Source organism: Bos mutus, chromosome 3 (assembly GCF_027580195.1).
Source record: "Bos mutus isolate GX-2022 chromosome 3, NWIPB_WYAK_1.1, whole genome shotgun sequence".
Lineage (NCBI taxonomy): Eukaryota > Metazoa > Chordata > Mammalia > Artiodactyla > Bovidae > Bos > Bos mutus.
Window position 1 is genome coordinate 111,026,058 of NC_091619.1, and position 14,309 is coordinate 111,040,366.

The window sequence follows — 14,309 nt, forward strand, 5'->3', positions numbered from 1 at the left end:
CTGAGCACACAAATTTTAACAGTGCCAAGGCTGAGAGACTGCACTAAGCAAACTGCAAATCAGGTCAACAAAACATTCCCTTTAGAGGGGAAAAGAAAGAATTTCAAAACAGAATAGTTCAAACCTGTTCACAAAAAGGCTTGAGATTGATCCGGAGAGGGAATGTATAACAGCTTGTTTCCTTGTATCGTTCACACTTCACAAAATCAAAATTAAATCTTAATAATGAAATTGTAAGAAAGGGAGGCAGCTTACGTAATTTGGCCGACTGTCAAAAGAAAAAAAATGTAAATTTTAAAAGCTGAATTATATAAAAGAATAACACTTCATAAGGTATAAAAAGGCAACCTATGACACAGTTTTAAGAGAAATGTCCTTAAGTCACATAAACTAATCATTGTGGATTCAACACAGCTCTTGACATAAACTCATCTATTTTAGTGCTAAAAGTTGACATTGCTCACTTATGCTTACACCTAAAAATTTACAGTGCACGTGTATATTTTAATGTTGCTATCCTAAATAAAATTAAAGCTATCTGATGAGGGTGCTTCCTCCCAAAGAGTGCTTCTTTCCTGCCTGAGCCCTGACCTTTCACCTTCCCCCTCAGTCACTGACTTGACTTTACACAGCTCTTATTTACTGAAGAGCTGGAGCTCTATCACCTTCGACCTAGGGACTGTTTCAACGGATCCAAATCCTTTAAATTATATGAAAATATTATGTGTATTTGTGTGTATTTTTCTGGGGAGAAGATCCACAGCTTTCATTAGACTTTCAAAAGGACTCTAACTTCCCAAACACTGAGATCCATTGACTGGGGTTTTTTCTAGTTACTGTCCTTAAAAAGCAGATAATAAAATATTTTTTATTTTAATGCCTTGCTTTAAAACAAAACACTATATTGAGCTGCTCTTTATTTTAAAGGCATGAAGTGAAAGTGAAGTAGCTCAGTCATGTTTGACTCTTTGCGAGCCCATGGACTGTAGCCTACCAGGCTCCTCCATCCGTGGGATTCTCCAGGCAAGAGTACTGGAGTGGGTTGCCATTTCCTTCTCCAGGAGATCTTCCCAACCCAGGGATCAAACCCAGGTCTCCCGCATTGCAGGCAGACACTTTACCATCTGAGCCACCATGGAAGACTCCCAAATCCCTTATTAATGGCAATGTGAAGGGGCAAAAAAAAATCCTTCCCCATATATAAAATTATCCATAATCATAAATATCTAACATTCCTAAAAATATATAAGACAGCAATTCTACAAATCTAGTGGGTGAAAAAGAAATTAAATGAAAAAGCAGCAATCTAACAACATGGCAGATTTTCACCCTAGCTCAAAAAAAATGCATCTAAAAAAAGTGAGCAACTCAACTATAATGTGGCGAGAAAAGAAAGACTGCCCAGAACAAGAAAATATACATTAATTTAGGTACCACAACCAAGCCTAACCTTAGAATACAGTAAATCTAATGCAACTAGAAGGCAACTTTAAAAATATCAAAATCAAAAAATTTTCACTGAAAATGAATTAAACCAATGACATAAAAGGTGCATGCAAGAATTATTTTTGTTTGGCAAAAGGTTCTTATTTTACCAATGTGCAAATTAAGTTCAACCAGAACTAAGCATGTATTTGTCTTTTCCATGATGCTCCATCCTCTAAATTTTATATTTATTTTATTAGGTTGTAGTTGTAATACCAATGAGGAAATACAAAATAAGTAAGCAAAAAATAAGCCTTTCTCTTTGGGTTTATAAAAGGGCAAAGGCTAGATGGAAATAAATATTAAACAATATAAAATTGTTTTCAAATCCTGGTTTCAGATCCCACTGTGAACGCTACAGGCATGGAGTTTATTGTTTTTATCACATTTTCACCTACAGTCTCCAGGATCCAAATCAATACCATGTGCTGTCTAAATCAACCCTCATTTTCTTTGTTGGAAAATTCAATATTGTCAGCTCTAGGAATAGTGCTATCACTCTGTCTTAACAGAATAACTGCAAAGATAAATCTTTTGTGGTAGTTCTTTAAGTCAGGGCTCAATAACCACTGGTTCAACTGAGTTCAAGGTTAGCAGGTTAATGAACAGCCTGTCATATCATCTACAAGCAGTGAAAGAGTTCCTACTACACATAATAATAGCAGCTGAGTTGATGCCACGTTGCAAAATAAATCAGTTGCTTAAATCTTGTTTTCTTTTTCTTCTATATTTTGCTTTGCTTTGTTGTATGAAGAAAAACCCTGATGTACTTTGTCAAATCCTGTCAAGTTAGGTACTTTCAATGGGGGGAGAAGGAAAAGCCATATTAGATTTGTTAGCATCAAGGAAGATACCTATCAACATATATATCAATATTGTACAATAACTGCATATGCAAAAAATAAAGCTCTCTGTTTTCATAGTGGCAGACCAAAAAAACTGAAAGCTCAACAAGCTTCCTAGTTGGCAGATATAAAAATATATTGCCTTCTTCATAATAGTAACTTCCAAAGGAAAAAAAAAAGGTTTATTTAAGAAACACTGAGCTACAAATAAATTTTTCCCGGGAGAGAAAGAAGTTGAATGAACTGTGAGGTTGAAAGCTTAAAAAATACTGTAAAAAAAATTAAAATACAAATATATACAGTGTAAGGACATGTCTTTTCGATCCTTATTACTGATTAAAAGCTTCATGTACGTCTCACACAAGGTGGCTTCACTTGACAGGCGTTCCTGCTCCAAGGACTACCCGCACACCCTCACAAGAGGCAGGGGTCTATCTTTACCTTTGCTGCTTTAACCAGCCTGTCACAGTTTCCACAGTGGTATAAGTTGTCATAGTCAAAAACTTCCTCCTCTACATACATGTTCCAGAGTGCATCTTCCAAACCTGATACATTTTTGACTGCTACTGTTAGATCTAGGAAATCTTCCTGAAATATACATGAACATAACATTGAAAATACAATTCCACAAATGTTCACAAACAGATCACCAACTCAAACATACACTGGGAATAATCACACATATATTCTTTTTTAAAACACATATATCTTTTCTATATATGAAGGCATAGGTCTCCCAAGTAGATACGGTGAGATTCATAACAATAAATTATTCTTTCTCAAGCAAATTATAACTCAGCTTAAAATATATCAGGAGCCAATTTACGAGTTCACTGTAGATACAATAAAACCTATTTTTATCAGGAAATAAACCACTGAACGCATGAATTGAGAAGAGTGTATGTGCAGTTCATTAGTACTATGTTAGTCTCCAGGCAGGCACAGCAAGGCTATGGTTGGACTCTATTGTAAACCCTGCTTCCCCCTCTTCTGCTAGGGTTAGTTTAAGAAAAAAAATTATTTTCAGCCAGGACATAAAGGTATTTTCATGAAAATTAAGAGGAGGATATTTTTTAAAATGTGAGTCTACTAATTCTACTAAAATTACCTTTGAATTACAACATATTTCCAATATTAAACAGACACAATTTGACAAGTTGAAAGCACATTTATAATTTTGCATGTGTGTTTGTGCAACAGCATTACCTTGATGGATTATGGGGATCATAAAATAGCACTAGTTAATTAGTTCATGGTGGAATTCCAAAGCAGTAAGACTAACGTTCATACATAGTTTACAAGATAGATACGTGAAAAGTTAATGCCTAATTTATAATGTGCCTTCATGTACATTATGTTTTAAAATTACTTTGTGAATCATTACATTATAGTGGTCAATCATATAGTAACCCACATACACATAACATCTTAATATTTCCAAACCAGGCTGGCCAAATCTATTATGATACACAATAAGGGTTCAAAAGTCTTTTTTATGCCCAATACTTTATCATTTAAAATATAGAATATATATATATATATACTTCAAAAAGGCAATTAATGCAACACTTAGAAAATGGCATTTAATTTTTACTTATACAAACATATAAACTTTCTATAAATCTTGCCATAAGAAAAGAAGGTTTTTATTAAAGGACAATGGTTCAGTGATGAAATAATTTGTTATATAAGATTTGCAGTGCAAGCAGTGATTATTAAATTTACATAAGCAAATTTCTAACTACATAAAATGGACAATCTGTTAGGACAAATAATTGAAGGTTACACCAGTTTAAACAGGATTATGATAGCTTTATATATATATAATATTTAAACATAAGCACACACATACGAACGAGCTTTCTGAGGGACATCAATAAACTAAATCCAATATATAATTACAGATTTGTTAAACATTCCTCAGTGTTTTCTGTTTTTATTACCCAAGTGACTTTCTTTACGATATTCCAACCACTGACCCATGACGACATTGGCTTTTCTCATGATGCCACAGGTCCCTACTGTAAATATTCCCCAAATCTACTTTCTAAATATTAGAGCGCTGAATAGAAGATTTAAGCTATATCTTAAGATATCTACTTCTTTCAGTTTACATGGAGAAATCTGGATTATAAATTTATAATCTGGGAGCATCTAGAGTACAAGGAAAAAAGTGATGGTTATTTATAGTAATAAGCACATTAATCCTCATATGGTACAGATCACAGATTTAATTACATGAATTATAATTTATGATTTAACTTATTACTAAAATACTCTTGCATATTCACCTGCTTTTCACTGACATTCTTACATTCTTTACAAACAATCTGGTTAACAATGGTTCCGTGATATAGACGGTTGATGAGGTCATGGCCGGAGGTTCCAACTAAAGAAGTTTCCAAAGCACTAAAGAGAATTCGATTCAGTTCCTGCACATCATGTTGCCTCATTTCCTATAAAACAGGTAACTTTTAAATGTAATTTTGTGCTTCAGAATTTTAAAAACAGATTTTAAGTGATATTAGTTGAAAAACACAAGACTTATTTAGAAATCCAAAGGCAAGCCTCCGTCAAATGTAAGGATGACTAAGCTAAATGAGCTGAGAGCAGGCTAAGAGATCACCACCTATTCTCACTTTTACTACAAAATGAAAAAACAAACAGATGGTGTTCAGTGTGTACACATAACTCAAGTCACCCGAGAACAGGAAAGTGCATTTGTTTGGCAGGAAACCACATACATGGCTGTGCCAGAGGAGAGGAAGGAACAGAACAGACAGAGAACAGTCAGGCAGCGTGTGCACAGAGAAATCACAGATTAGAGGGACAGGTAAACACTCTGAATCATCAGCGTTTGAGAAGAACTAGAGCTTACTGCTTTGACATGTGGACCAACAAAGCAAGACTAACACACTGCCTGGAGAAACACTCTGATGGGATCTGCCTTAACCTGCAGATTAACTTGAAAGCCACCGAGAAATCCTTGTATGAAACTGTGTGTGAAGAGGACGAGAACCATTTATAAATCCAAAGTCAAGGGGCACACCAACATATAGGAATGGCGAACACAAAAACCAGCACAGGAGCCCGAGGAAGAGCCAGGAACATCAGCAAGGGTGGTGAGCGCCACCACTGAGGGCTGCAGGGAGTGGAGCAGTGTCTCCTGGACTTGGCACGTGGACGCCGTGAGTGACTGTGACTGGAAGGGTAGAAAGGAGGGAGAGGAGTAAATGGAGGGTGCAGAGGAGTGGGCTGAGAAGATGATTTTCAAGGTACATTTCATGGGAAGAGAAGCTGATAAAGGGATGAAAGCTGGAAAAAGATGTGGGACCTAAGATCTTTTTCTCAGTTTCTGACACACAAGATACTAGGTGATATAAATTTCTCCAATATCACTGGCTCTGATGGGACAGAAAGTTTGCGGAAGTTTTCAAGCTCTGTTTCTGAACAATCCTAAGTTTGGCAAAGGTGTCTCCAAGACCTCTCTACCACTGCAGGTCAGTCTGAGAGGGTTTCCTACAAGATTTTATTTAGAAATCAATCAATCAGGTTTTCACATCTTTAAGAAGGATGAAGCCAACAAGAGGAAGCTCTTTATCTAAACAAAGAGAAATCCATCAACTGATGACTAGGTTAAAAGAAGCCAAAACACAGAGGCATATCCATCTGATAGAGTATTATCTGGTAATAAAAAGGAATGAAGTGCTGAAACATACCACAACATGAATAAATTTTGAAAACTTTACATGAAAGATGTTAGCTACAAAAGTTCACGTATTATATGAAACAATTTCTGTGAAGTGTCCAGAAGAGGCAAATCCACAGAGACAGAGGAGAAAAACGGTGGCCAGGGACTCAGGGAAAGGGCACGCAGGGCTGGGGAGGAATTGCTAATGGGTACGTGGTTTCTTTTGGTGGTAGTGAAAAAATGTCCTAAAGTTGACTGTAGTGACCATTGTTCAACCCTTGTGATGCTTGTACAACTCTGAATATACTAAAAAACCACTGAACTTGTACCCTTTCCAAGAGTGAATCTTAGGGCATGTGAATTATATCTCAATAATTTAAGACAAGACAATACCTTTAAAATAAGGAAAGAAAAAGGAATTCACCCTAATCACCTGCCCTACACCAGAAACGTAACATACACTCTTAAGGGAATGTATTATACCCTATTTTACTTCTAAGCCCAAACCTGACTTTTTCACCACATAGCATTGTCCAGTTATTTAGTGTTACTGGTTAGAAGACAAGAGTTCACAGTTTATTTCTGAAGGCAACATAACCTTATTCTGATCACTGCCTCTTTAAATTCTGTGGTGGTCTCCCATACCTTCGTCTCTGCAAAAATACATCTATTCCATAAAAAAGTGAAGACCTGATTTTGACTTTGTACAGCTAACAGCTCATCAGTATTGACAGTGTGCATCTTCACTTAGTGCTGCACAGGTTTAGTGTTTGCATATAGTGAAATACCCTTTAGGAGTGCAAGCAAAAAAAAAAAAACTAGGAGGAAGGCCACACACACAGTAGGATACAGGAAGAAAATGAAACGAGTCAGTAGAAAGGCAGGACAGGGAAAATGAAAAGACCTGCCAAGAATGATTTCACTGTTTTGCTTGAAGAAAATGTTCAAAATTGGAATATCCAGATTTAAACACATAAAGGCAGATATATTAACTGCTAGTCAGCTTTTTAAGTTGATAAGTGGTTTTCTATAAAAATGGCAATATTCCATTAACATAACAGGTATCACATCTCAACCACACTGTACAAAGGGTAGAAATGATAAAAACCAGCTCTTATAAACATTTTCCCCTGTATCCACAACCCCTTTCCCCAACCCCAAATGACATCCATTCATAAAATCCTGAGTAACAGCAAATGTCTAAAATGTACTTCTGGCTTGTAATTGTGTTGTATTAGAAGTAAATATTTAAACATTATCCTGAGACCATAAGATAAAATTAAAGGAAGCTAGATAACATGAAGCCAGTGTTCACTCTTTATTGCTGGTAATATTTCCCTGGAAAGCTGACCTTCGTACCTCATCACTGGTCCACCCAAAGCTGTCAGTGAGGTCGGCTGTGGATACAGCTTTCTGGTCTAAGAGGAGAAGTTGTGCAAACAACCGCTGTAACTGCAAAGGTATGATTCGGACCTGAATGAGAAACAAACGTGCTCCTAGATTAAATGTTTTAAATGTTGGCTGGGCATTTTTAAAAGAACTGTGTACTAGTGTTCTCCTATCTCCTAGTCGATTTAGTTCACTCAGGAGAAAATTTACGGATACTGTGAAGGATGAACACATTTATTTTTCTTTGAAAATTCTAATTCAATACAATTCTTAGCTACCTGGAACTCTCTACCTTGGCATAGTACAGATTAATATTAAAACCCAAACTGGCCCTAATAAACCACCCAATTAATCACAGACTGACAGGACCTTAACTCTCCAACAATTTCATCCTTTTTCCAAAACTGCTCAAATACAGACATACTCCCTATGGAAAACTTTCCAGCCGCAAAAATCTCACAGGGCCGGTGCACCCTGCCTTTGCTTTCTTCCTGCCGGCACCACACCCATTCTGCCCCTGTGGTGTGTGCTGGGACACTGAGAATGCTGCTCAGAGTCTGCTCTGAAGACTGGATTTAATATCTAAAGTGAGAATATGCCAGACACTTTACAGCAATTTTGCATTGTCATAACATTTCTTTATAACAAAAGTCTGATCTGCAACAGATTGAGAAAAAAACAAAACAAAACAAAAAACCAGGCTCTTTGCCATACACAGAGTTTGAGAGACACTGGGCTGATCATGAAACTCTTACTAAGATAAGTACAGAGTGTAGTCTGGGGGTGATAAATTTCTGAATGATATTTAAGCAAGGGAGGAACATGATTAGATATTCACTTGCTGCTGCTGCTGCTGCTAAGTCGCTTCAGTCATGTCTGACTCTGTGCGACCCCAGAGATGACAGCCCACCAGGCTCTCCCGTCCCTGGGATTCTCCAGGCAAGAACACTGGAGTGGGTTGCCATTTCCTTCTCCAATGCATGAAAGTGAAAAGTGAAAGTGAAGTCACTCAGTCACGTCTGACTCTTAGCGACCCCATGGACTGCAGCCTACCAGGCTCCTCCGTCCATGGGATTTTCCAGGCAAGAGGACTGGAGTGGGGTGCCATTGCCTTCTCCAAGATATGCACTTATAGTAAGCCAATTCCTCAGTTTATCTCCAGAATACCAGACTGAGAGAATACTGGTCTCTGTTTTTGTTCTTGCTACATGTAAGTGCATTAAGTGGGTTTTTTGGTAGTGGTTTTTGGTTTTTGGTGTGGATGATTTGCAAGTATCTCCTCAGGGGAGAGTGAGGCTGTCTATAAAACAATAGCAGCATTACAATTGGAAAGCAATTCTCTGGAAGGGAAATTCCCTTACCAGTAAGGTACAGGGCAAAGTGCTTTCTAAAATAAAGATTATAATTTGGTAATTAATAAAATTACTGATTTCTACGAATAAGGAATTTAATTCTTTCCTTAAACCATCTCCTTAATATTTCAAAAACCCCCTGTAAATCATGGATTTAATACCTTTGCATCAGGTTTATCCTTGTCCTCTAACGAACCAAGCTCTTCCAGGCCAAGAGAGAATAAAGCTTCTAAACAAAAAAGTAGAATCAAGAGATGTAAATGACATTATTTCATTTTTTGAAAACTGTTTTAGAAAGCCAAGGCAACCAGTTAAAATCAGCTAAAGATTCAGAAATAAGATTATGACAATATTTATATCCCTAGACCACACATTTTGCTTTCTGGTAGCTTTATTTTGGGGCTCCCTGGTGGCTCAGTGGTAAAGAATCTGCCTGCCAATGCAGGAAATGCAGGTTTGATCCTGGGTCAGGAAGATTCCCTGGAGAAGGAAACGGCAACCCACTACAGTATTCTTGCCTGGGAAATCCCATGGACAGAGAAGCCTGTGGGCTACTGTCCATGGGGCTGTGAAGGAGTAGGACAGGACTTAGTGACTAAACAACAGCAACAACACTACTTTTAACCACGGACTATAAAGTGGAAGCTAAGGTTTCAATATGAGAGAGCTGTAAAAGGAAAATCATACAATTAAAAACCCTGCAACACCATAAATCTTTGGTGGCTTCCGACTGCCTATGGCAATGGGTTCCAAAGGCCACAAGAGTAGAATTAGGAAATATTTAATAGGATTACAACACTTACAAGCCACAAGTGAGAATGCCAACCATTCTTTCATGAGGAGGAGCACCTTTAACTCTGAGATTATGCCTTTCTCTTTTTTGGTAAGAAAATATCTTTTCTGCATCAGGGGTAATAGCAGATGGCAGTGAGCTTACCTGGAAAAGAAAAGTTGGTAACCCACTGCTGATCTCCAGCATTTTCTTTTAATTCAGTGTCTAGGAATGCCATCGAATGCGGCACATTTGAATCGTTGGGAAGTCTGTATTCAGACAGGAACTCCTACTGGGAGACTCTGATTTACTTGAGGGAGAAGGGATGGAACAGATATTGTCTTGCACTGAAAACCACTACTGCCTTATTGATTACTGTTACATTCTCCCTGAGTTCCCAGCAGGAATTGGAAAAGAAAAAAATATGAAGGTTGTATACACAAAGGTTAAATCATAAAAACCATAGACAGACTTTTACAATCATCTCCTACTATTCCCAGCTACACTGACCTGGGAGTACAGGGGAACCAAAGCTAGTTCTGCTCCTTTAAAAAGGATTCCAAAGTTTCCCTTCATTCCGTCAGTCCTTACCCTTTTCCAAATTACACTTCCCCATCAATGAGCATCAGGATTCATGCTAAGCCTTACAAGTGCACAAGTCACACTCACATGTCAACCCATGTGCTTGGCCAGCCACCTGCTTTGCTGGAGGAGAGCCTGGGGTTTTCAGTCCTATCCTTGCTTAGCGGTACTCTCAGCGACCTGCTTGCCTTCCAAAACAATCATCTTTCTCAGGCTTTTTGGATTATTTATGAAAATATTTTTTATTTTTATATTTTTATTGAGTATAGTTGATTTATATACAACTATATAACAATGTTGTGTTAGTTTCTGCAGTACAGCAAAGTTAATCAATTATATAGTCTCTTTTAAAGGCTAATTATCTACTTCAAGTTGCTCTTTTAATTTCAATTATACTAAAACTTAGGAAAGATTTAACCTCTGTAAGAATCTGCTTATTCATCTTGCAAACTTTTAACAGTGGAATTACTGAATGCATTGGGGGGGATATTCTGATGGAGTGGATGGAGTCCAAGATGAGAACCAACACTCTTAAATCCCAAATTCAATTCAAACCATTAGAAGGGCCTAGGAAGGGGTTGATGATAATTACACACTAAATCTCTGAAGGCAGGAAGTCTTTGTAAGCTTAGAAACAACAAAAAACATCACAAAACTTTGCTACATTTGGTAGTGGTGGGAAGAGGGTGAGATAGTGAATACAAGCCAGGATGTCTATCCTCAGAATACGGAGACATGTGAGGAGCTAAGCTACAGTCATGGAGCTTTGTAGCTGGGACCCTCCAAGGCCATGTGAAGGTAGAAGAATGTTAAGACTGACATCGCTACAGAGGAAGCTAGTTGGCAAAGGGATTTGGGGACAAACATGTGGAGAAAAACAGGGGCAAGGAATCAAGGGTCCAAGGAGGTAAGGTAGCTTCCTGTAGGTGGTTTCCAGGAGATTCACCCTAGATTCTTAAAGAAAATCTGTTAATTGAACTATTTTGACTGGGTTTCTATTCCTTGCACATGGTCTGTAATCTAACACCCTGTATCTCTGGAATTCAGAATTTCCAGATTTTAGAAAGTTATTATGAACAAAGGGTTATGTATGTTAACATTACATCCCCAGGAGAGTGTGGGACTAATAGTATCTATTAACCAATATTAACCTTAATATTCCTGTAACAAATGTATGACCCACGTGAGATAATTAAGACTAGAAACAGTTTCACATCAGGTCAAGGTCTGAGGCCAAACAGGTTCAGATTATTAGATCACGCTGTTAGAATTTTCTGGATTTCAGAATTACAGATAAATGACTGTAGTTTGTATGAATTAATATGACACCTCCCCACTCCAAAGAGAAGCATATAACTGCATTGAGTAACTGTGGTTTAAGTGTTTATTACTTTGAGAAGATAAAAAAATACAAATACTGAAACAATAATGAAGACTGGCCCTCATGACAAAACTGTCTTTAACGTTGTATTTTAAATTACGCTATTTAGTCTCTAAGTCGGGTCCAACCCTCTTGCCACCCCATGGGCTGTAGCCCCCCAGGCTCCTCTGTCCATGGGACTTCTCAGGGAAAAATACTGGAATGAGTTGCCACTTCCTTCTCTAGGGGATCTTCCCCAGCTAGGGATCAAACCTGCATCTCCTGCACTGGGAGGCAGATTCTCTACGCCTGAGCCACCAGGGAAACCCCATATTCTAAATTACAGGAAGGAGTTACAAAAGAAATACATTGCTTTTTAGTTTGTTACTGAACATTACTGTGATCATACAGAAAATATTCATAATCTAAGCTTCACATTTCTCTGCAGAGAATTACCAATTTATGTCCCTCATAGGAACAATGAACACACACTGTGGAATACACATTTAAAATAATTCATCTACTTGTGATTCTGCATGATTAATTACATGTAGAGATGAGGGTACATATTACTAGCCAAATGCATGTAACATATCATACCTCTGAATTCAGGTGTGAAATGAAGAGTCTGAAGAAGGGAATTGAGGTAACAGGTTCCACCCTGATTTCTGATTCCACTTAAATTGGTGAATTCTCTAGGAGCAGGTGGCTCCAAAGCTTTGGTCTTTAATCTCTTCCCTTTTCCATTATTATTTGACACACTGGAATAATCTTCTTCAAATAGGTCCCCAAACATTGTGAAACTAAATACTACCCTTAAAAAAATATGACATGTTATATAAATGTCTTTATTTTTAAAACAGAATTTCCCCACATCTCCCCCTTGGGAGATTTTAAGTTGCTCCTTAAGAAGTCTGGGCTTTGGAGGCAGCAAGACCTGAATTTTTTTCATCCCAGTTCCACACTACCTGTGTGACCTTGGGTGAGTTCCTTAACCTGCGTTCCATGCAAAAATGGGATAACTGTCATGCAGGGTCATTTAAAAAAAAAAAATCAAATAATGAAAGAAAGGCATTTAGTCTATAGGGTTTAGCCCACAATAAATGACGGCTATTTTTTTTTAAGGCATACTGATATCACTAGTGAAAAAAGAAAAAAAAAAAAAAGCCATCAATACACCTAATCCGCTGAGGTGGCAAAGTCAATCCTAGATTCTGAGCGTTGACAAGAGCCTGGGGACTGTGAATCACTTCCCCAAATCTCTGCTTCTCACACTCCTTGTACCAGATTGGGTCAGCTAAAAAAGTTAAACGGAACAAATTAATCCCTACAGGAATTTAATACCGGCCCCAAAGCTGGACAGCCCGGAGTTTCACTGGGGGAAAAAAATGCCATTTAAGTCGTCGGGCCTCAAAGGCTCACAATATTTATCGAGTGATCTCGATATTAGCTCCTGGGACGTCAAGCATCCGCTCAAGGTCTCACTCACATCGAGTGTGGAGAAGGGTTCCTTGGAAGATGAGAAACGCAAAGGGCCTAGCCCAAAGTGACAGGAAACGCTGAAATAAAATTATTATTCTTTTCAATCCGTTCCTCAGAAAAAAAAGCACACAAAAAAAATGGAACGTGAAAGTGTGGCCTCGAGCGCGTGGTCTGGATTCCGGTCTCCCCCACGCCACAGCCGAGGCCAGGCCCTCAAGTCCTTCCAAGCCACCGCGGAGCCTACGGGCGCGAGACGGAAGAGGTCCCCGCGGCGCGGAACCGCAGATCCCCACGCCAGGAGGACACCCCATCTCGGGGCCGGCCCGAGCACCCTCTCGCCTCGCCACCCTCAGGCCGTGCCGCCCACACAGTCCCTACGCCCGCCTCGTCCCTCCCGAGACCCCCGGCCGTCGACCCCACTTACAGCCTAAAGCCCAGACCCCCGCCCCGGACAAAACTCGAAGCGAAACAACGCGCAGCAACGGGGCGCCACCATGATGGCGTATGCAGTTCTCCCGCCGCTCCGTGCGAGGGCAATTTATGGAACGCGGGGACTACTTCTCCCAGGATGCCCTGCGGGACAGCTGGCCCGCCGCGCAGGATCTCGTGGGTAATGTAGTCCTTTTGCGCCGAGATTTCGGCCGTCTGGTATGATGGACGGTGTTCGCTTCTAGCCTACTGGCGGTTTCGCGGGTTCGCTGGATCAGGCGGCCACTCATTCATTCGCTTTTTAAAAGTTTTATATTTATTGCTGTTCGTAACTCATATTAGTTAGAGAATACAAAGATCGCTTGTCTTTTGGCTTGGCTAATGCTAGGTTACTTCAACCTTGGAAATATTTGTGTAGAGCTTCAAGGGTGCAGTGTACTTTCAAAGACATTTTACAAGTGTATCTCCAGTGAAAAGTGTTCCACATAACTTTGATCCTTTATAACGTCCTCAGTATTTGTTTTGTCTGCACCAACTCTCATATCCAAGAAAGGAAAGAGGAAAGTGTTAGTCGCTCCGTCGTGTCCAACTTTTGTGTCGGACCCTATTTGCCTATGGACTGCAGCCCTCTAGGCTTCTCTGTCCATAGGATTCTCCAGGCAAGAATACTGGACTGGGTTGCCATTCCCCTCTCTAGAGGATCTTCCCAACCCAGGATGGAACCCGGGTCTCCTGCACTGTGGGCAGATTCTTTACTGTCTGAGTCACCAGAGAAGACCCTCATACCCAAAGGTACACTAAAAATACCTCAAAATCATGCTCTTTTGCCCGCTTGAGCATGTTTGGTGGGCTATTTTGATAGGGTTGTGTTTTTTTTTTTTTTTTTTTTTGGCTCTTCTGGCATCTCCTGTCCGATCCAGCT

At 39.2% G+C, this 14,309-nt stretch overlaps 1 protein-coding gene across 8 annotated transcripts in view; it reads right to left on the bottom strand.

Moving 5' to 3' along the window:
- USP40 (ubiquitin specific peptidase 40) overlaps window positions 1-13,507 on the bottom strand; it is an 82,440-nt gene extending 68,933 nt beyond the window's left edge. For 7 of the 8 annotated variants that reach the window (XR_011463762.1, XR_011463759.1, XR_011463761.1 and 4 more), the window contains exons 1-7: window positions 13,383-13,507; window positions 12,077-12,291; window positions 8,924-8,991; window positions 7,381-7,494; window positions 4,622-4,786; window positions 2,772-2,918; window positions 125-268 (exon numbers count right to left, since the gene is read on the bottom strand). Coding sequence is in view for 4 of the 8 variants with exons in the window: in XM_070368507.1 (XP_070224608.1) it covers window positions 125-268; window positions 2,772-2,918; window positions 4,622-4,786; window positions 7,381-7,494; window positions 8,924-8,991; window positions 12,077-12,272 (834 nt within the window). In the remaining 4 variants the exon portion in view is untranslated. The remainder of the gene's footprint in view (window positions 1-124; window positions 269-2,771; window positions 2,919-4,621; window positions 4,787-7,380; window positions 7,495-8,923; window positions 8,992-12,076; window positions 12,292-13,382) is intronic. The other variant, XM_070368508.1, reaches the window with a different exon arrangement.
- Window positions 13,508-14,309: the final 802 nt, after the last annotated feature.